We start from the raw sequence: 27,865 nt of genomic DNA, 5'->3' as shown, positions 1-27,865 counted from the left end.
ATTCTTTTAAAATTCCACTTTTCCACTGGGTTTTGCAACTGGGATTGGAAATACCCAGGATGCTTTGCAAAAGAGACAGTGCAGCCTTTGGCTGACTGTGAGGCAAAGGGAAAGATGGGCAAAGGCACAGCTGAGGCAGGCTGAGGTGTGGGATGGAACGAAGCTCAAAACCAACAGCCTTCCAAGCAATACTGTTCCATACATGCAATGGAACGGTTCTCTCCTATAAAAACAAACATTTGTTTCATTCATTAGAATAAGTCTAGCTCCATATTTTCTCCTCAAAGTTAGAGGGGTTAAAATTATCCAAGCCATGAAGGCATCATAGTTCCTTAAAGAAAAAAAAAAATCAGAGCCTTAGATAAACAGTCTTTCTCATCTACCAATACGACTCCTTCAATCACACACATGACACACAACAGCAACGAACACAGAATGCTACTAGGAAGTATGTTGGCTATGTAGCTGAGGTCAACTATGCAAGAAGGAGGCGACAGTCTCTTCAGAGTCCGCCATCCCGCAAACTGAGGTAGCTATCCAGCAAAGGGCTCCGTCTTCCCTCTGCTCCAGTGACATAAACTAGTCAAACATCTTGACTGTCCTTTCACATTGTTGACAACAAAACATTCAAAATTCGTGAGTTTCAAAAATAATAATAACAAAAACATTCAAAAAAAGGAGAAAAACTCAGTAAGACATCAGTATTTTCACAAAAGGCTTTGGCTCCCTGTTCATTGTCCTTTAAACAGACTTGCTGAGACTATCTGAGCATGGCCACCTATATGGGAAACTTGCCCACATCAAAACTGGGCTGGGCAGACGGTGGCTGTGGGGCTGGGGAGGAAGTCTGCGCAACCGTCAAGGGCTCTGCAGGGTCTCCACACACCATCAGTGCAGCATCCCCAGCAGGATCACTGTGGGCCAGGGAATGAGAGGTGGGTGGTGTGATGCTGATGACCGAGGACAGGTGTATCTCATCATTGGACTCATGGGAGAACCGACCAGAATCCCCCGTCTCGTGACTGCCTTCGCTGTTAGCTGAGTGCTCAGTGTCCAGGCCAGCCCCAAAGGGTCTTGGGTAGCTGGTAGTCTGGCCCGGGGAGCCGGGGGAGTCTTCATCGCTGATCAGCACGGTGGTGCCTGGCTGGTAAAAGCATACAGCCTGGGTAAATCTTCTTGGAGGCTAGGCAAAAACAGAAGAAGGAGCAGTGAGATTACATTATAGTTGGAGTGCTCAGACTAGAGACCACCATTAGGAACGGACTGTTTATGTCAATGGTTCCCCATAGGGCTGGGAGCATCACAGAATTACTGCAGCAAGTGAGATGCTAAAAACTTCAAGGGGGTGGGTGGGGTGGAAAGATGATGGCACAGTGGTTAACAATATGCGCTGCTATTGCAGAGAACCCCAGTTTGGTTCCCAGCATCCATGTCAGGAGGCTCACAACCATCTGTAGCTCCAGCTCTAGGAGATTCAATGCCCTCTTCTGGCCTCTACACACAGACACATAAATACATAATTAAAAACAAAATCTTAAAAAAAATAAACATTTTAAAAAGTACTTTGGTGATTTTGACGTAAGCCTCTCCTGTGCCTCTCTTTCCTCCTCCTCCTCCCTCTCCCCTTTCATCCTTCTTTTTTAAGGCAGGGTTTCTCTATGTAACTCTGGCTGGCCTGGAACTCCCTATGTAGACCAGGCTGGCCTCAATCTCAGAGATCTGCCTGCTTCTGCCTCCTGAGTGCTGAAATTAAAGGTGTGGGCCACCACGCTCAGGATGTCCCTCTCTTTTCTTGCTGCCCTAGACCCCAGGGGAATCCAGACTTCTGATTTTCTCCCAACTGTGCTCTTGACTGCCACTCACCACAGTGCTCCATAGTCAGAACCAAATCAGATCCATAAAGAAAAGAAATCATTCATTTACATTTTCCTTTCTTTCCAATGTGCACGTCACAAACCATGGATTGCCAAGGATTTTCCTCACAAGGGTGGGTTACCTGCTCAATTTTTATCTTCTTAGTGTCTTGGAAAAAGAGCCATTTTTTCTTAGCGTTGTTTTTAATAATGGGACCATAGCTATTAATTATCAGGTCAGTTCCTCCCTGGGGAAATAAAAGGAGAAAAATGTAAATATCTTTGTATTAGAGACTTTAGTTTACCATAAGCAGTAAACAAAGATGTTAAGTGTCTAAAGCAAACAATGGTCACAGACATCCTTGCTTCTTATTTTACACAGGCAGATAACCTATTCAGGATATCTGTTAGTGATTAAAAGGGGATATCAGGTTTATCCTTTTATTTATTTATTTTATATATAAGTGTTTTGTCTGCATGTATGTGTATACCATGTATGCAATGCCCAAAGAGGCCAGAGAGGGCATCAGATTCCCCTGGAACTGGCGTTAAGGACAGTTGTTAGTCACAATGAGGCTGTTGGGATCTGAACCCGGGTCCTCTCCTAGAGTAGCCAGTGCTCTTAACCACTGAGTCATCTCTCCAGACCCTATTGGGTTTCATTATGTAGCCTACACTGACCTGGATCTTGTAAATCTCCTTCCTCAGCCTCCTGAGTACTAGAGATTATAGGAATGTACCACCACACTTAGTTTATTCTATACTCTCTCTTTCTCTGTCTCTGTCTCTGTCTCTGTCTCTCTCTCTCTCTCTCTCTATATATATATACACACACACATATATACATACATAATATATAAAATGCTTATATAAAATTTTTTTATTGTTAATAAAAACTATGAGTATGCTGAATAGAGCATGGGATAGACTGCAATGATATGATTACAAACTTTTCTAATGTTATAACGAGCAAGAGTTATGACAAGATAATTATTTGTGTTTTTGTGTATTATCCTTTTAGCCTTTTTTTTGCATGGTTGAAATTTTATTTTTTAATCCTTTTATTTGTGTGTGTGTGTGTGTGTGTGTGTGTGTGTGTGTGTGTGCCATAGCATGAGAGTGGAGGTCAGAGGACAACTTGAGGGGGTAGGTTCTCTCCTTCCATCATGTGGGTCCGGAGGATAGAACACAGGTTGTTAGTCTTGGTGGCAAGTGCCTTTAACCACTGAGCAATCTCACAGGTGCATGACTGAAATATTTTAAGAGCATTTGGGAGAAAAAAAATGTCATGGACCCACATACATACAACAAAATTTCCAAAAGTGAGGTATCAATTCAGAGTTGAACCCAGGAGGCTGAGCAAGTTCTTCAAGCTTACTCTCCTTACTTCGGGTCTCACTGCTTTCTGTAGTGACTTTCGACTCTGCCTCTTTCCCCCCTCATCTTCTTCTTCACTGTTTCTCCCCTGGCTTTCTTATATCTATTACCAAAGTAGCAATAACAGAACCACATTATTTACCAATATTTTAAGACTCTATAGACTCCTCAGCTGGGGACAAGGCCCAGCAGTAGAGTGCTTGATTAGCATGCATTGAAGCCCTGGTTGGCTCTCTAGTACCATATGAACTGGGTGTGGAGGTGCCTGCCTGTCACTTCACTGCCTGAGAGATAGAGGCAGGGGTTCAGAAGTTCAATGCCATCCATCCTTAGCTACAGAGTGAGTTTGAGGCTAACCTGGGCTGCATGTCTTGAAGAAAAAAATGCTTTATTGCTTTATTTATTTATTTATTTATTTATTTATTTATTTAGGTAGTTATTTACTGAAACAGGGTCTCATGGTGTGACCCTGGTTCACCAGGAATTCTATGCAGACCAGGCATGCACCATCACACCTGGCTTTTTAAAAATATTTTATGCCGGCCGCACGCCTTTAATCCCAGCACTTAGGAGGCAGAGGCAGGTGGCTCTTTGTGAGTTCGAGGCCAGCCTGGTCTACATAGTGAGTTCCAGGAGAGCTGGGGCTGCAGGGAGACCCTGTCTCAAAAAGACAAAAAAAATTCATTTATTATTTTTATTTTTTATGTATATGCATGTATTGCCTGCATGTAGGTAAGTGCACCTGTGTCATACAATGCCCGCAGAGGACAGAAGAGTCTGTTGGATCCCCTGGAACTGGAGTTACAGACAGTTGTTAGCTGCCATGTGGGTGCTGGGATTCGAACCCGGGTCTTCTGTAAGAACAGCCAGTGTTGTTAACTGCTGAGCCATCTCTCCAGCCCCTATACCTGGATTTTTAATCTTTTAAATTGATTTTTATTCTGTTTTTTGCACATATAAAATAAAAATAAGTACTTTAAAAACATTTTTATTTTACTTTTTACTTATTGGTCTCTCTGTGTGTACACATATACAATGCCTGCAAAGGCTAGAAGAAGGCTTCTGATCCCCTGGAGCCGGAGTTACTGGAGGTTGTAAGCTGCCATATGGGTGCTGGGAATTGAACTCAGGTCCTCTGGAAGATTAGCCAGTACTCTTAACCTCTGAGCCATCTCTCTAGCCCCTGCAAACCTCTTCTGTGCAGGGTCAGATAGTAAATAGTTTGACTTTAATAGGACACTGATGGATGGCAGGCTACATTTTCTTCTTTACTAGGAACTTTATTTATTTATTTATTTATTTATTTTTGTCTTTTTGAGACAGGGTCTCCCTGTAGCCCCAGCCAGCCTGGAACTCACTATGTAGACCAGGCTGGCCTGGATCTCACAAAGCTCAGCCTGCCTCTGCCTCCCTCCCGAGTGCCGGGATTAAAGGCATGTGCCACCATGCCTGGGTCTGCTAAGAACTTTTTAACAATCTAAAAAATATGCTTTGCTGAGGCAGTAGCCACACACAATCAGGCTATGGGTGGGCCTGGGCAGCCCACCGTTACTGACACTGGATAGCTGGCACACTGGTTATTGGAGCTACTGTAAAAGTGTGTGTGATGTAGCAGAGAGCAATTCAAGCTGGTTTCCATACCACTCACCAATGCAGAACAACTACCACAGCTTGGCAAAGATAAGAGGTTACACTCCTGATAACATTTCTGTGCAATATTCTATTTTCTTGGATCTTCAGGTGTTTATTCAGATCTTTATCATTATTTTCTGTTTGTTTTGTCTTTTTGAGATAGGGTCTCCCTGTAGTCTCACCTGTCCTGGCACTCATTATGTAGACCAGGCTGGCCTCCATCTCACAGAGATCCACCTGCCTCTGCTTCCTGAGTGTTTCTGTTTTTTGAGACAGGGTCTCACTATGTAGCCCTGGCTGACCTGGAACTTCCTATGTAGACCAGGCTGGCATGAAACTTAGAGATCCACTTGCTGGGATTAAAGGCATGCGCCACCACGCCTGGCTGCATTTTTTATATGTATTTCATTAAGAGAAGTATGCACACAACATATTCAACACATACTCTTGGTTAGCTCATTTCACACATAGAAGAAGGTGAACAGGGAAAAGCCGTGTATAGCAAATGAGTCTCGGCCAGGTACCTTTGCATCGATGAAGCTATTGGGCATCATTGGCACTGAGGACTCTTCATGGCTTGCAGATCTTTCCAGATTCTTCCCTGTGTCGCTTCCCCCTATTACCATGGCCCTGCCGGCTCGAGTTCCTGGCTGGGCTCCATTCTGTGCTGTCTTGGATGCAGAGGATTTCCTGAAATATTGGTAAGAAAACAGAGCCTTGTAATTTCATAGAAGATACAGGAAAATGTACCCAATTGGGCATATAAGCACAAGTTTGTTTTTCTGAGCAGGGCCTCATGTATCCCAGACTGGCCTCAAATTCACCATGTAGATGAGAAGGACCTTGAGCTTTGGATCCTCCTCCTTCTACTTCCTGAATGCTGGGATTACAGGTATGAGCCACCATGCTCCATTTTACCCAGTGTTGGGAACTGAACCCAGGGCTTGGTGCATGTTAGGCAAGCACTCTACCAACTGAGTTAAAAAATATTTTCTTTATGAGGCAGGGTTTCACTATGTATCCCCGGCTGGCCTGGAACTTGATATATAGGCCAGGATGGTCTGGAACTCACAGAGATCCACCTGCCTCTGCAGTGGTGGGATCAAAAGCATATGACCACATATGGTCCCTATAATAAGATTTAGTTTTATTTATGTGTACATGTATGTCTGTGTGAGTGTCTGCAGGTACCCATGGAGTTCAGAAGTGGGCATTGGATCCCCTGGAGAAGGAGTTATAGACAGTTGTAAGCCATCTGATGTAGATGCTGGGACCTGAGCTCAGGTTTTTCTGGAAGAGCAGCAAGTACTATTAACTGTTGAGCCATCTCTCCAGCCCCTTAGCAATGCCCACTTCTCAACTATCTTCAGAAACTGAATATTAGCTCTTTAACTCTGTGCACTGTGGTAGGGCCTTGGATCTGCCTGAATGTTGCTGGACAGCATGTCTCTGATCATTTCATGAGTTTTAGTTCTGTCTGCAAACTCTCAGTCACTTGTTCTTGCTGTCTCGGTGACTGAGACATTTCTGGTATTGCGACTTAGACATGAACAAGTGGGGATAGTCAGCAATCCTCTTAGAAAGTAGATGCACTGGATCACATTGCCATTAAAACAAAAGCAAAAGCCAATTTCATAAGTGAGGAAACTAGTTCCTCATTTAGGGTCTTTTATTGGCATGGTAATTTTTTCAAATGGCAGGAAAATAATCTCTGTAGAATATGAGTCCATTTCTAGCTGTAAAATCTCAGCACATTTATTTTGAAGAGAGAAAAAAAACTTAGTTATTCTAAAATGCACTTGATTTTTATGTTTCCTATAGTTGGTGTAATTTAAATGTTTTTAATCATCTCAGCAACACTCATGTGTGTTGTATGTTTACATGCATGTGTGGATGTGAGTGTGCATGTAGAGGCCCAAGGTTTGACATTGGGTGTCTTCCTTGATTACCGAGGTAGGGTCTCTCCACTGAACCCCGAGCTGGCCACTTCAGCTGCAGTGGCTGGCTGGATTCCGTCTCTGCCTCCTGCATGTTTGGATTACAGGTGGGATGCCAAGTCATCCAGCATCCTATCTGGCACTTATGTGGGCTCTAGGGACTACAGTCTCACACTTGTACAACAAGCACTTTACCTGCTAAGTCGTCTCCCAGGACCCAAGTCAGCATCTCTAGCAAAGGAAACGCACCTGGCTTTGCTTCGGTATATCAAGATGAGGACGCAGATGAGGATGCAGGTCAAGGCTATGCCAACTCCCACAGCGATGCCTGTCATTGACTTTTGGTCCAGATGGTAATAGCCTGAATGAACTAGAGGGAAGAGGTACATGTACTCAGAAATAAAATAAAAACATACCAGGTGTTACAATTCTCAGACAGATATTTGCTCGTCTATAATTTTTCTTCCTCTTGTAGGAAAAGTTTTGACACTCTAAACAGAAAAGTCATGAATTAAGTTTGCCAGTGATTTCTAAGATCTTTTCATCTTCCAATATTGAAGATTATGAGATCATGTTTAGATGGCACAGACATATCAAACAATGAATATCAATCTATAATTTATTGTCAATTAATTTAATTTTTATTCTTTTGGGTTTTTGAAACAGGGTATCACTGTGAAGCCTTGGCCGGCCTAGAACTCTTTATGTAGACCAGGTTGGCCTTGAATTCACAAAGATCTGCCTGCCTCTGCCTCCCAAGTACTAGTATTAAAGACATGTGTGACCTTATTTATTTATTTATTTATATATATATTTTATGTGTATGAGTGAGTGAGTGTATTGCCTGCATATGTGTAAGTATGCCCGTATTGTGCAATGCCCTCAGAGGTCAGAAGAGAGTGTAGGATTCCCCTGAAACTGGGGTTACAGATGGTTGTCAGCCACCATGTGGGTGCTAAGAATCAAACCCGGGTCCTTTGTAACAGCAGCCAGTGCTCTTAACCACTGAGCCATCTCTCCAGCCCATATTTAGTTATTCTTAAAATTTTTTAAAATTTTTGTTTTATGTGTATGAATGTTTTGCCTGGATTTATATAAGGGCACCACATACATGCCCTGACTGCAGAGGCCAGATGAGGGTGCTAGATCTCTTGGAACTGGAGTTATAGATGGTTATTAGCAACCATGTTGGTGCTGGGAACTGATCCTGGATTCTCTGCAAGAACAGCCAGTGCTCTTAACCTCTGAGTCATCTCTCTAGACCCCCCTCTTTATTTTTATTTATATGTGTGTGTGTGTGTGTGTGTGTGTGTGTGTGTGTGTGTGTGCTTGTTTATGCACCATGTGTATGCAGTGCCCATGGGGGCCAGAAGAGGGTGACAGATCCCCTGGAAATGAAGTTACAGGGAGTTGTGAGCTGCCTGGTGTAAGTACTGGGGAATCAAACCTGGGTCTTCTATAAGAGTAGCCAGTTCTCTTAAATGCTGAGCCATCTCTCCAGCCCCTTGTTTGTTTGTTTATTGATTGATTTAATTAATTAATTAATTAATTGTCTTTTTGAGACAGGGTCTCCTTGCAGCCCCAGCTGTCCTGGAACTCACTATGTAGACTGGGTTGGCCTCGAACTCACAAAAATCCATCTGCCTCTGCCTTCCAAGTGCTGGGATTAAGGGCATGCGCCACCATACCCGGCTTATTTATTTTTTATTTATTTTTATTTTATGTGTATCAGTGTATTGACTGCATGTGTATAAGTGCACCCGTGTTGTGCAAAGCCCAGGGAGGTCAGAAGAAGGTATTGAATTTCCCTGGAACTGGAGTTACAGACAGTTGTTAACTGTCATGTGGGTGCTAGGAATTGAACCAGGGTCCTCTGTAAGAGCAGTCAGTGTTCTTAACCACTGAGCCATCTCTCTAGCCCCTTATTTTAAAAACAAAAATGTTTTTTACTTTCGTTTATCTATATATGTGTGTGTAGTGTCCTCAGAGATCAGAAGAGGGTGCCAAATCCTGGGAAGCTGTAGTTACAGGCAATTGTGAGATGCTCCCATGTGGGTACAGTGCTGGGAACTCAACTTTGGTCCTCTCTAAGAACAGCAAGCACTCTCAACTCTTAACTGAGCCAGCTCTCCAGCCCAGTCTCTGATTTATAATCCTGAAAGGCACAAAGCCTGTATGTTCTTGGATGGGCCAAAGAACAACTTCCACTACATACTTCCTTAAAAGCCAATTAGTACATGGACCATTGGTTTTCCGTGTACATAACATTACAGCAGTGCCTCTCAAGGTTTAACGTGTGTGAGTCACTGGGGGTGTGTTAAAATGCAGATTCCTGGAGCTGGAGAGATGGCTCAGCAGGTAAGGGCACTGGCTGCTCTTGCAGAGGACCCAGGTACGATTCCCAGAACCCACATGGCGACTAACAACCATCAACTCCAGTTCCAGGGGAATCCCATGTCCTCTACAGGCAGCATGACACAGGTGCACTTACATACATGGAGGTACAACACTCATACACATAAAATAAAAGTAATAAATAAAATATACTAAAAAATCAAAATAAATAAAATAAAATGCAGGTTCCCATTTACTAAAGCTGAGTTGAGGTCCCTGACTGCAGACTGAAGCTCTCAGGAGGGGACCCACCGATGCTGATCTGTAAATTGCTCTGAGCAAAGTTTGACAAGCAAACAAGAGCCTATTTTCCTCTTTCTGGATGATGAAGTGGCTTCTCCTTCCCATTCTTAAGTCTGACTGCCTGCTCTTCTCCTGTCCTCTTCCACATACCACAGCACTGAAGGACTGCTCTATGGTGCTGAGTCCTTAATCTCAGTTTAGCTGGAAGCGCTTCCATTTAAATCTGCCCTCTACTTCTCAGAAGAGGAAAGTGAGGTGTCTAGTTCTGGACACCAGGGAGCACTGGCTTCCTTTGGAGCAGGTGGACACTGACGGAGGGTGACTGCTTAACTGCATTTTTTTCCCAATTGATTTTCTGGAGATAAAAAACCCTCTGTCTGGCAGAGTTGTTTTTCTGTGAACACTCCTAATGAAAAGCAGGTTCTTCCTCCCGATAATCACTTCTGCTTTCTATTTCCATGGAACCTCCCAGGATGTATACTCCCACCAGAGTGCTGCTCATCTGGGCCAGTGTGGATTTAGGGGTATGGCAATTGTGGAAGCTGAAATAAAGTATAAGGCAGCTAAAAACCCATTTTTTCCCTTAATAAAAAAAATCATGGCTCAGTAATTAAGAGTACTGGCTGCTCTTGTAGAGGACTTAGGTTCAGTTCCCAGCACCTACATGGCAGTTAATAACCATCTGTAACTCCAGTTCCAGAATACCTGACTCCCTCTTCTGGTCTTTGTAGATACTTCATGCATGTGGTTTACGTACATACATGCAGGCAAACCCACTTGTACACATAAAATAAAAATAAATCTTAGCTGGGTATGGTGGTACACCTCTTTAATCTGAGCACTTGAGAGGCAGAGGCAAGTGAATCTCTGTGAGTTCAAGGCCAGCCTGGTCTACATAGCAAGTTCCAGGTCAGCTGGCGCTACAGAGAGACCCTGTCTCAAAAAGACCAAACCAAACAAAACGAAACAAATAAATCTTAAAAAAAAAAAATCACAGTGACTGTGGCAGTATACAGACCTTTGGCATCAGAATCCAAACGCTTGGGCCTCTGGTTTGATTGTGAAGTTTCCTTGGGAAGAACGGCCAGCTCCACAGAATTTGAAAATGGTCCTTCTCCCACCTCATTGGATGCAGATATCTTGACAATGTACACGTTTCCTGCCACAAGGTTTTCTAGCAGAGCCATCGTTATTGCCCCTAGAAACATTACAAATTAAGTGAACATTTACAACTATATAAACATGGGCCTTCAATAAAAACATTTTTTCTAATGATAAATGTTCATTTAAAAATATTTTCCTGGGACACGGTGTAGTGGTACACTCATTTAATCCCAGCACTTGAGAAGCAGAGGCAGGAGAATCTCTGTGAGATTGAGGCCAGCCTGCTACATGTTGGGTTCCAGGACAGCTGAGGTTACAGGGAGACCCTCTCTCAAAAAGATTCCCCCAATTTTTTTTCCTTGGGGCTGGGCATGGTAGCACATGCCTTTAATCCCAGTACTCCAGAGGCAGAGGCAGGTGGATTTCTGTAAGATCAAAGTCCGCTGGTTTACACAGCAAGCTCCAAGCTAGCTGGGGTTACAGGTAAACCCTGTCTCAAAACAAAACATTTTCCTGGAGATTGGAGATGGCTTAGTGATTAAGAGCACTCCCTGCTCTTGCAGAGGACCTGGGTTTGGTTCCCAGCATTGATGATGGCTCACAGTCTGATCTGGTACCCTCTTCTGGAGGACCTGGGTTTGGTTCCCAGCATTGATGATGGCTCACAGTCTGATCTGGCACCCTCTTCTGGTCTAGACAGACAGACAGACAGACACACACACACACACACACACACACACACAAACACAAATAAATCTTTAAAAAAATTTTTTTCCAGGGCTAGAGAGATTGCTCAGTGGTTAAGAGCACTTGCTGCTCTTGGAGAGAATCCAGGTTCAGTTCCCAACAACAACATATCAGTTTACAACTGCCTGTAACTCCTGTTCCAGGAATCGGACACATTTGGTCTCCTTGGGCACCTGCACTCATGTGGACATACCCACACACTTACTTATACACATAGAATTAAAAATAACAAAATTTAATATAAGAATATTTTCTTGATGACAGTGATCATTTTCATTGTAGGCCATTTGGAAAAAGATAAATATAAATACAGCAATAATTTCCCATTATTAACATTTTTAAAATTTTTATTTATTATTTTTATTATACATGTATGCATGTATTGCCTGCATGTAGGTAAGTGCACCTGTGTTGTGCAGAAGAGGCTGTCGGATCCCCTGGGACTGGAGTTACGGACAGTTGTTAGCTGCCATGTGGGTGCTGGGATTCGAACCACAGTCTTCTGCAAGAGCAACCAGTGTTCATAAATGCTGAGCCAACTCTCCAGCCCCCCATTGTTAACATTTTAATGTATTTGCTTGTATAGACAAACATATAAATACCATTTCTTTTGTCTTTCAAAAAAGTGGTTTTTTTTGGGGGGGTGTGATATGGTGCTGGGATTGAACCCAAGGCCTTGTGGATGCCAAGGAAACAATCTACTACTGGGCTACATTCCCAGCCCTGAACACATAATTGCTGCATACATTTTCATATTTTCTGTTTTCACTTAACATTGTGCTATGCACACTTCTCCCATAAAAACCACTGTAATTTTATTTTAGGGGTTATTTTTTTGGGGGGGTGTGATATGGTGCTGGGATTGAACCCAAGGCCTTGTGGATGCCAAGGAAACAATCTACTACTGGGCTACATTCCCAGCCCTGAACACATAATTGCTGCATACATTTTCATATTTTCTGTTTTCACTTAACATTGTGCTATGCACACTTCTCCCATAAAAACCACTGTAATTTTATTTTAGGGGTTATTTTTTGAAATATTTATTTTATTTGTGTGTGTGAGTGTGTGTGTGTGTGTGTGTGTGTATGTGTGTGTGTGTGTGTGGTGCCCAAAGAATCTACAAGAGAGCATCAGATCCCCTGGAGTTGGAATTATCAGCAGGTGTGAAATGCCTGACAGGGGTACTGGGAACCACACTCAGGCCCTCTGTAAGAGCAGCAAGCTTCAACTGAGTCACTTTTCAGCCCCTTGTGTAGAGTTCTTAAGAGTAGCACACATTTTTGTTTGGATGGATACATCTCTTTAAAATGTATGTAGGTTTGGGGCTGGAGAAATGGCTCAGTGGATAACACTGACTGTTCTTGCAGAAGACATGGGTTCAAATCCCAGCACCCACATGGCAGCTAACAATTGTCCGTAACTCCAGTCCCAGCATATCCAATTTTCTGTCTTCTGTGGGCACTGCACGACATGGGTGCACTTACCCACATGCAGGCAATACATACACACACATAAAATAAAAATAATAAAATATTTTTAAAAATGTATATAGGTTTATATCATTTTTTATTTATATTATTTATGTCTATATAATGTTTTACTCTATATACAAATGACATTAAAAACAATTATTTATGAAACATTTCAAGTATACATACACAAAGAACAGCACACATAATGAACCCAGATCAACAATTAGATTATAAAAAACTAATGTTAGACTACTTTCTCCCCTTAATTAGAAGTTGGGGGACTCTGCTGCTAAGGTTGCAGTCCACCATGTCCAGATAGCTCTAAGGAGCTCAGCACTATATGGAAGGACTCCTTTCTCAATGGGGGCCTCCTGTTCTCTGCCTGACTTATCTGGAAAGTGCCTCCAAGCACAGATGCTTGACCTTATTTGGAACATGAACTTGGGCACAGTTACCCGCAATAAAACTGCCCCCAGGTTTTTTCTATATGACAATTAGGCAGTGCCCTATAGCCAGATGATGGGATCCCCCTACCACATGTAAGTAAACATACTATGAGCACCTATCAGCTGAAGCTTTGGCTGCTGCCTCCACACTATATTTTTCCCTGACCCCCACTGAATAAACAGAACTGTATCACTGAATCTGACTCCCCAAAGGTCTTTTCCATCGTGCTCACTGACCGTCCTGACCCCGTTCGTCGCTTCTGTTCCCTTTGTTCTCATGGGTCAGTGGCCAATGGCCCACAAGGTTGGGGGAGAGACCCACAAGAAATGTTTAAACTACTTAAGGTAATAGTTGTATTAGGTAATTTTTTTCAAAGATTTGTTTTTATTTTATGTGTATGAGTGTTTTGCCTCATGTAAGTGCACCTATATGTGCCATACCCATGGAGGTCAGAAGAGGGAGTCGGATCCCCTGGGAAATGGAGTTAAGTTACTGATGGTTGTTATCCACCGTGCGGGTGCTGGGAACCAAGCCCAGGTAGTCTGTAAGAGCAGTCAGTGCTCTTAACCACTGAGCCAGCTCTCCAGCCCCTTCTTGTTTTTCTTAAATGAGGACACAAATATTTTTCAAAGTTGAATATATCTTTGAGGGGGAAGTTATTTATAAGTTTCTCTCAGGAAAGAAAATATGAAGTTCCACAGAAACTTCAGAGTGCAAAGACCAGCTCACAAGTTAACTTTTTATTTTATTTTTTTATTATTTTTTGTCTTTTTGAGACAGGGTCTCCTTGTAGCCCCAGCTGTCCTGGAACTCACTATGTAGACCAGACTGGCCTCAAACTTAGAAAGATCCACCTGCCTCTGCCTCCAGAGTGCTGGGATTAAAGGTGTGTGCCAACATGCCCGGCTATTTTTTATTTATTTATTTATTTATTTATTTATTTATTTATTTTTTACTATTTTTCTATTACATTTATTTTGTGTGTCTGGTTTATGCATGTGGTCATGCATGTAGAGATCAGAGGACAACTTACAGGAGTCAGTTCTCTCCTTCTACCATGTGATATAGGTTTCAGGGATGGAACTCAGGTCTTCAAGTTTGGTGGCAAACATACCTTTACCTGCTGAGCCATCACAATGGCCCCAGGTTAACTCTGAAGTCACCTCTTCATCACTTGAAGGGTGTTTCTGCTGTTCTGCCATCATATTTGAAGTGTTCCCCTTTGAAAAAGTCAAGCACGAGCTGACCCAACATTACATGGGTGGCCCCTCACAGGGACACCTAGCTGTCTGGGTATGGGAGGGAGTGTTCTGTCTCCCTTTTCCACACGAAGACCATCCCTACAAGAGCTACAGAAGGCTCACAAGAGCCACCTGCCAGGTCAGGACTGGCTTCTTCATGGTCCAGTGTACTTCATTATGCAAGTGAAGTGTGGGGGATCCTACAGCTGGTCCTGATACAAAGGCCACCTCCATGGGTCACATGAAGTGAGGTGTCCAAGCCAGCAGCCCAACGGGACTTGTTTTCATGTTCTTTGGTTTCAACTTGGCCTGAAGAGAGTGTGAGTTACTTGAGTATCCAACTGCTAAATAAACAAACCAAGCCCTGTTTAGAACCAGGAAGAATCTTCCTGCTGTCACCACTTTCGGCAGAGGCCTCCAAAACAAGGACACAGCACGAAAGGTTAAAATTAGCTAGAAAACCGTTCCAATTTCTTCTCAAGTAGAGATGAACATAAAGCTTCCAGTTTGTCATTAGATACACTCCATTTTTCAAAATGCTTGGCAAAAACTTATCACTACTAGAAGCAAAGTCTTTTCATTTAATTAAAAAATTATGTATTTTAACACAGGGTCTCATGTAGCCTAGGATGGCCCCAAACTTAACTATGTAGGAAGGGTGACCTTGAACTCCTAATCCTTCTGCCTCTAGCTCCCAAGTGCTGGCATTTCAGGCATGTGCCACCACGCATAGTTTTATCTGGTGCTGAGGATAGAAGCTAGGGATTTATGCATGGAAGGCAAGTACTGTACCAAATGAGTCACATCAGTTTCATTTATTTATTTTGTGTCTGCATGCATGTACATTACATGCCAAGGTGTGTCTGTGGGGAGGGGGTGGGGTCAGAGGTCAAGGTTCAGGAGTTGGTTCCAGGGATCAAACTCAGAGTCGTCAGGCTTGGCAGCAAGTGCCTTTACCTGCTGAGCCAGCAGAAATATTCTGAAAATGGTTTGATTCTTGAAAAGCAAACATATTTGGCATTAAATGTGTATATAAATATAATTTCACATGTATTAAAGATTATATAAAGAAATTTTTTTCTCCATCTTTTCCCACACTGCTACTTTTTCAAAATTGTCATGTTCAGATATAAAAGACAGTCCTCTATTTTAATTTCTTCTTTAAGTGTTAGCCTATATTCCTTGCTTTCTGAGTAAACATAGACAAGTTGACTGACCCCTTTATGTTTTTTGTCTTTCAAAAGAAGAACTCAGTTGCTTTTTCTTGTGCTGTTTACTTGCTCTCTTTGAATCATGGCATTAAGTATGGGAAAAAAAACCCTCTACATTTAACAGCAAAAGCTTTTCATGAGTGTTTCTCAAAATCTCACCCAGCCATACACAGGTGATTTTTCTGTGTACCACTGTATAGTGAGAAAGGACTGCATACACAAAAACCCTGCAATTACCAGCCACATTTCTATTGAGCCAGAAATGAGGCAAAATGTTGGTTTCTGGGTTCTTCCCCAAACTCATGAATAAGTGAATTTGAAAACAGGGAAATCATTGTTTCTTTTTTGGAAGTTAAGAACAAAGAACTCAAAGCTATATGTTCACAAAATGCCTTATTACTATTTACCTCACCTCATTAAATCAGATCTGTCATTTTGTCAAGTCTTGTGTTTCATAAATCATTCTGGAAATGAATAACTAAAATAGAATTATATTTGTTAAGAACATGTGGGGGGCTAGAGACATTGCTCAGTGGTTGAGAGCACTGACTGCTCTTACAGAGGACCTGGGTTTGGTGCCCAGCACCCACATGATGGCTAGCAACCATTTGTAACTCCAGTTCCAGGGAATACGATGCCTTCTCTGGCCTCTGCAGGAACTGTACATACATGGTACCCTTATATTCATGTAAGTTATTTTTTTCAAAAAAAGAGTTCAAGGCAAGCCTAGCTCACATTAAATCCTAATTAAAAACAAACAAACAAAAAGAATATGGGGGGGTGCTGGAGAGATGACTCAGTGGTTCAGAGTGCTTGCTGCACTTGCACCTGATGTCGGGTGCTCACAACTGACTAACTCCAGTTCCAGGAAATCTGACACCCTCTTCTGACTTCTGCTGGCACTGGCACACATATGGCATGTACACACAAGGACATATAAATAAAAATAAATCTAAAAAGAGAGACGATGTAGTAGGCTGGCAGGATAGCTTAGGAGGTTAAAGGTGCTTGCGCCAAGCCTGACAATCTGAGTTCAATCCCTAAGACCATATGGTGGAAGTAGGGCACTGGTTCCTGCACTTTGTCCTCTGACCTCTACATGCACCTCCCCAACTGATTATCTATAAAGGCCAGGCGATGACACTAAGAACTAAGCAGTACTGCCTCCACCCAGCCACACCTCTGAGCAGCCTTGACCACTATGCTCTGGGTTTGGCCACATGATTAACTCTGACAAGTGTCAGTAAATGTGAAACGGCAGAGGTCTGTAAGGCTTGTTCCTAGGGCTCTATCCTTCCAGTTTCTAAATCCTGTTCCCTGCTGTTTTTAGGGTTCTCAGACCCTCTGAGAACTGAGCTGGTGCAGCCTCCTGGGGGGCTGACAGAACTCTCCAGTGAATCCCCATCAAAACTGGGATTCTGGGAATCATTAAGAAATGCAACAATTATCTGGAACTTTAGAGTGGCTCATTAGGCAGCAAGAGAGCTGACCAAACCACAGCATCGCACAGCTGCCTTAGTACTTCCAGGGCTCCTTGGTGATCAGTTATTACTGGGTGGGGTCTGTGATAATGGAAAACATGAATTTACAACTATCAAAACTTCAGGTAAAGTTACCATTTTAGAAGTGCATAGAGAACTTTATATCACACACACATGAATGTGCTTGGTGTTTACCTTCCTAATTTGGAAAATATGGGAGAAAAATGGATGTGGATGCACTTAGTGCTGTATAGTGTTTAAGAAATCTCCTTCTGGGGGGCTGGCAATCTGGCTCAGCAGTTAACAGTGCTTGCTGCTTTTAAAGAGGACCTGGGTTCAGTTTCCAGCACCCACATGGGGCAGCTCACCACTACCTCCAGTTTCAGGGTATCCAATGTCCTCCTCTGACCTCCAAGGGCACCAGGCATTCATGTGGTGCACATGCATACATGCAGGCACTCATACATACATATAAAATAAAAATATTTTAAAAAGTTAATTGGCATGCAAATGTATTCTTTATTTTTTTTAAAGAAATCTCCTTTTGGGAATTGGAAAGATGGCTCAGGAGTAAGAGTGCTTGCTGCTCTTGCTGAGGACCTTAGTTCTGTTCCCAGAACCCACATACAGCGCAAGGGGATCTGATGCCCTCTTCTGGTCTCTATGGGCAACTGCACTTACATGCACAAACCCACCCAGACACACACACATATATACACATAATTAAAAATAAAAATCTTTTTTAAAAAAAAGGTATCTCCAGCCAGCATGGTGGTGCATGACTTTAATCCCAGCACTTGGAGCACTTGGGAGGCAGAGATAGGCAGATCTCTGTGAGTTCAAGGCCAGCCTGGTCTACAAGGCAAATTCCAGGCCAGCTGTGGCTATAGGGAAACCCTGTCTCAAAAAGACCAAAAAAGAAAAAAAATAATAATTTTTTTTAAAATCTCTGTTTTTACAATCCTTAAGTTTTTCTCCTGAAAAGGCCTGGGCTGGCATCAAATTTAGGATTTTTCTGTCTCAGTCTTATGAGTATTGGGAGATGTGAACTACCATGCCTGGCTCCTTAAACTTACAATTTTCTTGGCAAACAATTCCTTTCCCATCTGGACTAAGGACATGCTAAAATAACATTTTAGATGGCCCATCTAAACATGGACAGATGGAACTTGTCCAAATGGAAGACCTAAGCATTTATTTGCTTGCTTGTTTTTTTTGTTTTTTGTTCTTTTTTCTTTGAGACAGCATCTCCCTATAGCTCCAGCTGGCCTGGAACTTGCTATGTAGACCAGGGTGGCCTCACAGGCAATAATAAAACTATGCAGTAAGAATATTAAAAATTGGTACTAGAGAGCTGGTTCAGTGCTTAAGTGCACTAGCTGCTCTTGCAGAGGACCCATGTTCAATTCCCAGTACCCATATAGAGGCTAACAACTGTAGCTCCAATTCTAGAGGAATCCAACACCCTATTCTGTCCTGTGTGGCACTGCACACATGTGGTATCTTTACCCAAGCAAAAAACTCATACACATAAAACTTTAAAAAAAAATAGTATTCTTAACTTTTGTGTTTCTCCTGTATTTAAAAAGTATTGGGGGGGGGGGGGCTGGAGGGATGGTTCAGTGGTTAAGAACACTGGTTGTTCTTGCAGAAGACCCCGGTTCAAATCCCAGTACCCACATGGTAGCTAACAACTGCCCGTAACTCCAATCCTAGGAGATCCGACAGCCTCTTCTGACCTCCACAGGCATTACACGACACGGGTGCACTTACCTACATGCAGACAATACACACATACACATAAAATAAAAATAAAAAATAAAAAGTATTGGGGTGGGAGTTTGGGGACTGGAGAGATGGCTGAGTGGTTAAGAACACTGGCTACCCTTCCAGAGGACCTAGGTTCAGTTCCCAGCACCTAAAACAGGTGGGTCACAACCACCTGTAACTCTAGCTCCAGGGGCTCTGATACCTGCACTCATGAGAACAAATCCACACTCAAACAGAATCTTGGGCTGGAAGGAATAGTGCAGCTGTTAAAGGCTAACAACCAAAAATAGAATCTTAAAAAATATATTGGGTTTAGCAAAATGGCTCAGTGGATAATGGTGCTTACTGTGCAAGCCTGTTGATATGAGTTTGATCCCTGGAATCTACACAAAAAGCCAGATGCAGTAGGGTACATCTGTAACTCTAGCACTCCTACAGGTTGATGGGAGGCAGACATAGAATTGCCTGGAAGCTTGTGGGTCAGTAGCCTAGAGTATTCAGCACAGTGGCAGAAATAACAAGAGGCCCTCCTCAACAAGGTGGAAGGTGAGAATCAGTTCCTGAGAGTTGTCCTCTGACCCCCATATGTGCACTGCAGCACATACATGCCCATACTCATACACATACAATGAACAATAAAGGGTAAAAAATTGGGGCTAGAGAGATGGCTCAGTGAGTTAAGAGCACTTGATGCTCTTGCAGAGGACCCAAATTTAGTGCCTAGCACCCATGTCGGGCAGCTCTCAACCACCTGTAAGTCTAACTCCAAGGGATCTGACACCTCTGATCTCTGCAAGCACCCACATTCATAGACACATAATTAAAATAAACCTTTAAAAGTAACTGAAAAATTGGTAGATGGCTTGCCGATGTTCTTTGAACAAAACCACAATCTTCAATAATTCGTTATTTCCTGTATAAGGTTGTAAATTCAATGTGAACTCCTCATCAGTCCTTCCCTTGGTCTCCATGCACCACTGATAACTTTACTGCACATCTTCTTTTGCCATCCAAGCTCATACTCACCCTCTCGATGCAGGACTTGCCACTCGCCTGCAATCCAGGCCTTCCTTGAAGCATACAGGATGGTGTAGCGTGTCACAACTGTCTCTGGGCCATCGGGAGGTTTCCAGGAAACCAGGGCAGTGTCATCCTCTATCAGAGTCACCTTTACTCCCACCGGAGGACCTGCGGGTGCTGCGGGTGCACACAGATGATATTGTATTAGTAGAATAAGATGAGTTATGAACACTCAAATCCTGGCTGACAGACTGATAAGCTAGGAGGAGTATGAACCATCCAAAACCACTGTAAGCAATCTAAACATGACAGCATCTAAAGTTTCCCAATGACAATAACGGTGAGGTGCCAGTTTTGCTTTTTTTTCTGAAAGCAAATTTTACTTCTATTTTTGGAGACAGGGTCTCAAACAGGCCAGAGTGGCCTCAAACTTGATATGCAGCTGAGGATGACCTTCGACTCCTGATCCTTCTGTCTCCACCTCCAGAGAGCGGGGTTTACAGGCATGTACCACCACACCCAGTTTATGGGGTGCTGGGATGGAACCTATGGCTTTGTGTGTGCTAGGGAAACACTTTACTAACTGAGTCACATTCCCAATCTTAATTTTACTTCTAAGTTTGAAACATTAAAAATAATTCAAGGCCAGCCTGGTCTACATAGTGAGTTCTAGGACAGCTGGGGCTACAGGGAGCAAAAAGACTCACCTCTTTTTGAAAAAAAAAAGAAGAAGAAAAAAGTCATAAAGAAGACGGTAGGTTCTAGATGAGGGAGTCTGTCTAAGGGGTAGGATTTTCAGAACTCTTTTTGGAGACAGGGTCTCACTATGTAGTTCCACTGGCCTGGAACTCACTGTGAAGACCAGGCTGGCCTTGAACTCAAAGAAATCTGTTTGCTTCTATCTCCTTCGTGCTAGGATTAAAGGCATGTGCCCCATGCCCAGTGGATTTTCAGGACTTTTGAAATATTGTTGTTAAACTGCCAAATAGTTTTATGGCAGCTGGGGGTTTGCCCTGCATCAGTGAAGCTACAGGAACATTTTTCAGCAGAGAGAAAAGGGGAGGGAGAGAGGGAGACAGGGATCACGGGGGAAAAGAAGGGATGGAGGGAGGAAAGAGCAGTTTACTAGTTTACTGACATACCTGTCCATCAGATAAAGGGTTCCACCCATCAGTACCGACTCAACTGTAGCTCCTACTGAAATGTTTACATTGATAACCTGATCCAGAAGGTCTTGAAAAAAATAGTTCTGAGACTGGAGTATTTAGTTATTTCCCAAGACACTGGGAATAGGTGCATTTATAGAGCAGATTTGAATCTAATAATTTCTGTCTGTGAAAAGCAGTGAAATCCTGCAGTTTCTGTTGACTTAATATTTAATAAGCCTTCAAAGTATTAAGGAATGGATTTTAGTAGCACGCCTTTATGGGATGGTGTCAAAAATCACAGCAAGGAAGTCCTCTGCTCACAGAGAGGTATGCATGTGCCCTGCTTTCTCTCACCACAGCTAAAAGCACAGCAGGACCGCACCTTCTGGGTCATGTAGTTCTTTACCCTCGTTCTAGAAATAAAGAAATGCTATTCTAGAGACATAAAACATCTGAGCTACAGCCCCATGTTAGTTGGCATAGCTAGTGCAGTCAGGAATATACACAGCACTGGGAAAATGGGATTCCGACACAGGCTCTTAAGAACATTGACAATGGCGGCTGGAGATGGCTCAGCAGTTAAGAGCATGGGCTGCTCTTGCAGAGGACCGGGTTCGATTCCCAGCATGCACATGGCAGCTAACAACTGTCTATAATTCCAGTCCCAGGGGATCTGACACCCTCCTCTGACCTCTGTGGGCACTGCATGACACAGGTGCACTTACATTCATGCAGGCAATAAATTTGTACGCATAAAAATAAGAATAATAAAGCATTTTTAAAAAGAATATTAATAACACCAGGAATGGTGGCACACACCTTTAATCCAGCACTCCAGAGGCAGAGGCAGGTCTGCATAGTGGGTTTGACCAGCCAGGCAGCACTCCAGAGGCAGAGGCAGGTCTGCATAGTGGGTTTGACCAGAGGTAGAGGCAGATCTGCAAAGCCCTGGTTTGACCAGCCAGGGCTGCATAGTGAGACCCTGGGTTTTTTGTTGTTGTTTGTTTTTTTTTATCTTTTTGTGACAGTCTCCCTGTAGCCCCAGGTGTCCTGGAACTCACTATGTAGACCAGGCTGGTCTTGAACTCACAGAGATCTGCCTGCCTCTGGCTCCCAAGTGCTTAGATTAAAGGCGTGCACTACCACACCATGCTTGTTGTTTGTTTATTGTTTTTTTATTATTTATTATTTTTATTTTATGTGTATGAGTGTATTGCCTGCATGTGTGTAAATGCACCCGCGCTGTGCAGTGCCTGTAGAGGTTAGAAGAAGGCATCGGATCCCCTGGAACTGGAGTTCAGATGGTTGTGAGCTGCCATGTGGGTGCTGGGAATTGAACCCAGGTCCTCTGCAAGAGTAGTCAGTGCTCTTAACCATGGAGCCATCTCTCCAGCCCTTTGTTGTTTGTTTTTTTAAAGAACATTAAGAAATAGCATCAGCCATGGACATCCACTTTTAGTGAGCTGGAATTTAGACCTGAATGTCTTTACTGACATTTAAAAAGGAATCTCCAAGGGGACACAAATTAAAACTCATTTGCTTATAATTTTTAAAAATATTTTATTTTGCTAGGTGGGTGGCACACACCTTTAGTCAGTTAAATGCAGACAATACACTCATACACATTAAATAAAAATAGTAAAATAAATTTTAGGGAGAGCGGTTGAGACAGGGTCTCCCTGTAGCCTCAGCTGGCCTAGAGCTCACTATGTAGTCCAGGCTGGCCTTGAACTCCCAGAGATCTGCCTACCTCTGCCTCCTGAGTACTGGGATTAAAGGAGTGTGCCACCACACCCGGCTGACATTCATACTTTTTAAACACATCCTTAAAACATTTTTTTAAAAGATAAAATCCATAGAGAAACTGCCTCCTCTACCTTCTGGAAGGGTGGAGTGGTAGACCACAGGGCTCCAGGGACTGGAGAGCTGATCCACATGCAGTCGAACGGCAAATTCATACTTGGTGTTTGGTTCTAGATCTTGAACCAACATGTGAGTTTCTGATCTGTATTAAAGAGTAAGGAAGTTGTTAACACCAGTAGCACATCTCTAATAGAGTCAGCACACCCAACCCAAAGAGGAACACACTTTTTAAAATTTTTAATTATGTGCATGTTTGTGTGTGGTTATATGCATGAGTGCAGTGACCACGGAGGGGAGAAGAGGGCCTAGGATTTCCTGGGGCTAGAGTTATGAGCTGCCACCTAACAAGGGTGCTGGGAACCAAACTCGTGTCCTTTGCAAATGCTCTTAAATTCTAAGCCACCTCTGCAGTCCCAGTTCCTCATGGTTTTGGGTTTTTTTGTTGTTTTTTTTTTTCTGTATTTTAAAAATATTTTATTATTTTTATTTTATGTGTATGAGTATATTGCCTGCATGTAAGTGAGTGCACCCGTGTGGTGCAATGCCACGGAGGTCAGAAGAGGGCTTCGGATTCCCATGGACATGGAGTTAAGGACGGTTCGTAGCTGCCATGTGGGTGCTGGGTATCGAACTCGGGTCCTCTGCAAGAGCAGCCAGTGCTCTTAACCGCTGAGCCATCTCTCCAGCGCCATTCCTCATGTTTTTAACAAACATTTTTTTAGACCCTAACAGCTATCTGTGCTGAGTATTAAATTACATTTGGTAATATCCTAGAGAAGTAAGCCTAAGAGTTGCCTAAGAAGAAACAAAAAATTAACATTATAGGATTGTCCCAATACATAGGATTTCTCTCTGAAATACTGGAAACCCAATCATTCTTTTAAGATGACCATTTTTCCAATTCTAACTCAAAAAACAGAAGGACAATTTGCCCTACTTTTTGATGGTAGTGCAAAAATGATCTACAGTGCTGGGGATCAAAGGCAGGCCTTGACTGCATCCTCAGCCCTTACTCTCTGGTTTTTTGGGTTTTGTTTTTTTTGCTTAAAAATTTTTAGAGCATTTTGAGTGTGTGTGTGTGTGTGTGTGTGTGTGTGTGTGTGTGTGTGTGCGCGCGTGCACATGTGGGTGTGGGCTTGCCATGGTGTACAGAGAACAACTTCAAGGAGTCAGTTCTTTCCTTCCACCATATGGATCCTACAGATGAAATTCAGGTTGGTGGCAAGTACCTTTCACCTGCTGAGCCATCTTACTGGCCCTTAAGTTTGTTTTTTTTAGGTGTGAGCCTGGGCCTTAAACAGCTGAGCTGCCTCTCTAGCCCCTTTAGTATTTTACAGGGTCTCCTTATGTAGCCCATACTGGTCCTAAACTTGTGATTCTCCTGCATCTGCCTCCTGGGTCCTGTGCCACCACACTCAGCATGAAAATGGTCATTTTTTTCCTTTATATGTGCTAAATTTAGTTATTTGAAATATTAGTTTCTTGCCTAATCAAGTTGCATGAGGCCTCCAAGAATAAAATGTTTTAAATGCTAAGACGTAACATTTTCAAAATGAAATGAAATGAAATGATGGGAGGTAAAACTCCAAGACATTTGGGAACATGAACTCTGAATAAAATGTTTTAAATGCTAAGACGTAACATTTTCAAAATGAAATGAAATGATGGGAGGTAAAACGCCAAGACATTTGGGAACATGAACTCTGAAAAAAAAATGCTCTCAGATGAAGCCCAGGCTGAGCCCAAGACAGCAAGAAGTGCACACAAGTGGAGGAGAAGGCAAAGGATCAGCCATGGAGAACAGCTACATACGTTTGCAGGTACTGAACCAGAGAAGCATTCTGCAGGCCCACAGGGTTACAGCGGATGGTGTAGTTAATGGCTTGTGCAGTGGTGAACGCAGGCCTCCTCCAGTGCAGGAAGATGGAAGATGAGGTGTTTGCCATGGCATAGAGATGGTGGGGTGGCGGTGGAGGAGGAACCATGCGATCACGAACGGCTATTGAGAAATACAATGTTAATTTACCACCACATTTGATACTGCAGACAGAAGTAAAATGGCCAAAGAAGGAAGCACCCCATCAGTTCATCTGCTGTCCTGCCACCAGAGTCTTACAGTGATCTACAGCTGACACATGCAAACCTAAACAGCTCTTTCAAGAGTCAAATACTTAAGAGATTATAAAAAACAATGTCAGAAGGACACTGAAAAAGCCAGAGCCAGACCAGCGAAAACAGAAGTAACTAGAGAGAAGCAATTTGCCTCAAAGCAAAAGAAGATGAAACAAAACACAGGATATAGGTGTTCGGTCTTTCACTTGTAAACATAAAATAGATCCTTACAGTCCGAACGTCTCACTCTTAACTGAACATTGATTCATTTAGGATATGCTGGGCAGAATGAAGGATATAGAGAAATTAACCAACCCAGCCCTATAAGTAGTAGTGAGACAAATTTTTAGAATGTTTGACTGCACGTCCGTGTAAGTGCACCACGTACATGCAGTGCCGACAGAGGCCAGAAGAGTACATCAAATCCCCTGGAACTAGAGTTACAGACAGTTGTTAGTTGCCGTATGGGTGCTGGGAACTGAACCTGGGTGCTCTATAAGAACAACCAGTGCTCTTAACAGCTGAGCCATCTCTCCAGCCCCATGAGACTGAGATTTTTAAGCATCTGAAAGAGAAAAAGATATGTAAGTGACAACAAAAAGCTATGTAGCTCTCACTCACACACGCATCCTGGTGTGCTGACAGTCTGGTCGGCCTGGTAGCCATCCTCCACGTTACTGTAAGCCAACAGCCTCACGTGATATTTTCTTCTGGGGTCTATAAAGGAAACCAAAAGGCAGAAGTTAAGACCAGCCCTCTAACAATAAGGAAAAGCCCTCACATAGCCGCTGCAGGTTTGGTATAAGAACTTTCTGAACGCACAAAAATTCCAAGTAAAACAAATCTTTCCTTCTCTGTGCTGCGAGATTTGGTGTTTCCATGCATCACCTGACTGTGACACCACCATTGGAATAACCTAATGTTTAAAAAAATGACTGCATTTAGCCCAGTGTGGTTCCAGCCCAGCCAGGGTTATACAATGAGACCACCTAAAAATATTTCAAAGATAAAACCAACTGCATTTCTGATAGATTCAATGTGAGCTATAAAGGAAAGAGCCAGGAATGTATGCAAGGTTTTTAGCCTGAGCAACTGGAATGGTAGAATGAAGAGACTTTACAAAGGACCACACATGAAGTGAATGTGGGGACAGAAGATCAGGAATTCAAATTTGGACATGCAAAGTTTGGTATCTATGAGCTATCCAAAAGGAAGCATTAAAATGGGGAGTGAATCTGCAGCTCATAGGTGAAATTCAGGCTGGCAGGTCAAGGAGGATGAACACAGAACTGACTTAGACTTAGCAAGTGGAGACAGTTGATGAGTTTGGCAAGACCATTTTTGCTATAATGGTGGGGGCAAAAGCCCGGTTAAGAGTGGACTTAATGGAACATGAGAAAGAATTGGAAACAGAGTTTAAAATTATTTTATTATTTTTATTTTATGTGTACAAGTGTATTGTGTGCATGTATGTCAGTGCACCCGTGCCATGCAATGCCGTGGAGGTCAGAAGAGGGCTTCAGATTCCCCTGGAACTGGAGTTAAGGACGGTTCGTAGCCACCATGTGGGTGCTGGGAATCAAACCTGACTCCTCTGCAAGAGCAGTCAGTGCTCTTAACTGCTGAGCCATCTCTCCAGCCCCTTATTATTTTTATTTTATGTGCATGATTGTATTTCCTGCATGTATGTAAGTGTACCCATGTCATGATGCCCACAGAGGTCAGAAGAGGGCATCAGATCCCCTGGAACTGGAGTTACAGTTGGTTGATAGCCACCACGTGGGTGCTGGAAGCGAACGGGGTCCTCTGCAGGAACAGCCAGTGCTCTTAACTGCTGAGCCATCTCTCCAGCCTGAAAAGTCATTTTTTTTAACCCATTAACCATGGGTTAATGTGTTTAACCCAATTTCAAATGATAAGAGCCACAAATACTCCTCCTCAAATGACCAAATTGTCATTAAAAATTTCTAAGCTTTATTTTTTTTAAATTTGTATTATATTTCATTTATGTATTTTGTATATTTGTATGTATGTGTCGGCATGCCACCATGCACAGTGCAGGACAGACCTTACTTTCAGGAGTCAGATTTCTCCTTCTACCATATGGGTCCTAGGGATCAAATCCAGGTCACTGGCCTTGGTGCAAAGTGCTGAGCCATCTCACCGACACTTATTACTCATTTTTTTTCAAAGATGGGGACTTGCTTAGACTGGTCTCAAATTCACTATGTAATCCAGTTTAGGCTTGAATTCCCTGTGCAGCCCAGGCTGGTAACTCTCCATCATCCAGCCTCAGACCCCCCTGTGCTGGGCCTTAGCATGAGTGTGACACCATACTCAGGTGAGATTTTAATTTTAAAGGCCTTAAGTTGCATGATGGATCATCAGAAGTTATGTTATGTATTAGTTGTTGTTGCTGAGACAATTACATTAGAGAAAAGTTTACTTAAAGATTTATTTTATTTTTTATTTTTATTTTGTGCATACGAGTATTTTGTCTGCATGTATACAAGCGCACCAATGTGTGCAGAGGCCATGGAGGTAAGAAGTGGGCGTCAGAGTCCCTAGAACTGGAGTTTAGCGATGGCTGTTAGTTGTCAAGTGGTGCTGGGAACTGAATCTGGGACCTCTGCAAGAGTAGTCAGTGCTCTTAACTGCTAAGCCATCTCTCCAGCTTCAGTTGTAGTTTACATAAAGTATGGAAACAAAAATGAGATGCTTTTTCCTTCAGGGTCAAGGAAGGATACAATTAGTATCCTTTAGTAAAACCTTTGAGTATTTCTAAGCGGATTCCTTCCAAAAAAAAAAAT

General features: G+C 42.8%; 1 protein-coding gene across 1 annotated transcript in view; it reads right to left on the bottom strand.

Annotated features, from left to right (window-relative positions):
* Positions 1-699: 699 nt before the first annotated feature.
* Positions 700-27,865, bottom strand: part of Prtg (protogenin) — a 131,307-nt gene continuing 104,141 nt past the window's right edge. The window contains exons 12-20 of the mRNA XM_029570835.1: positions 25,677-25,772; positions 24,756-24,942; positions 22,958-23,085; positions 19,939-20,109; positions 10,455-10,634; positions 7,049-7,169; positions 5,387-5,552; positions 1,997-2,101; positions 700-1,183 (exon numbers count right to left, since the gene is read on the bottom strand). Of these exons, the coding sequence (XP_029426695.1) occupies positions 779-1,183; positions 1,997-2,101; positions 5,387-5,552; positions 7,049-7,169; positions 10,455-10,634; positions 19,939-20,109; positions 22,958-23,085; positions 24,756-24,942; positions 25,677-25,772 (1,559 nt within the window). The 3' untranslated portion in view covers positions 700-778. The remainder of the gene's footprint in view (positions 1,184-1,996; positions 2,102-5,386; positions 5,553-7,048; positions 7,170-10,454; positions 10,635-19,938; positions 20,110-22,957; positions 23,086-24,755; positions 24,943-25,676; positions 25,773-27,865) is intronic.

The sequence above is a fragment of the Nannospalax galili genome, unplaced genomic scaffold (genome assembly GCF_000622305.1).
Source record: "Nannospalax galili isolate Female #2095 unplaced genomic scaffold, S.galili_v1.0 scaffold611, whole genome shotgun sequence".
Classification (NCBI taxonomy): domain Eukaryota; kingdom Metazoa; phylum Chordata; class Mammalia; order Rodentia; family Spalacidae; genus Nannospalax; species Nannospalax galili.
Note: the sequence above shows the minus strand (reverse complement) of the source record. Positions and strands in the feature narration are given on the sequence as shown.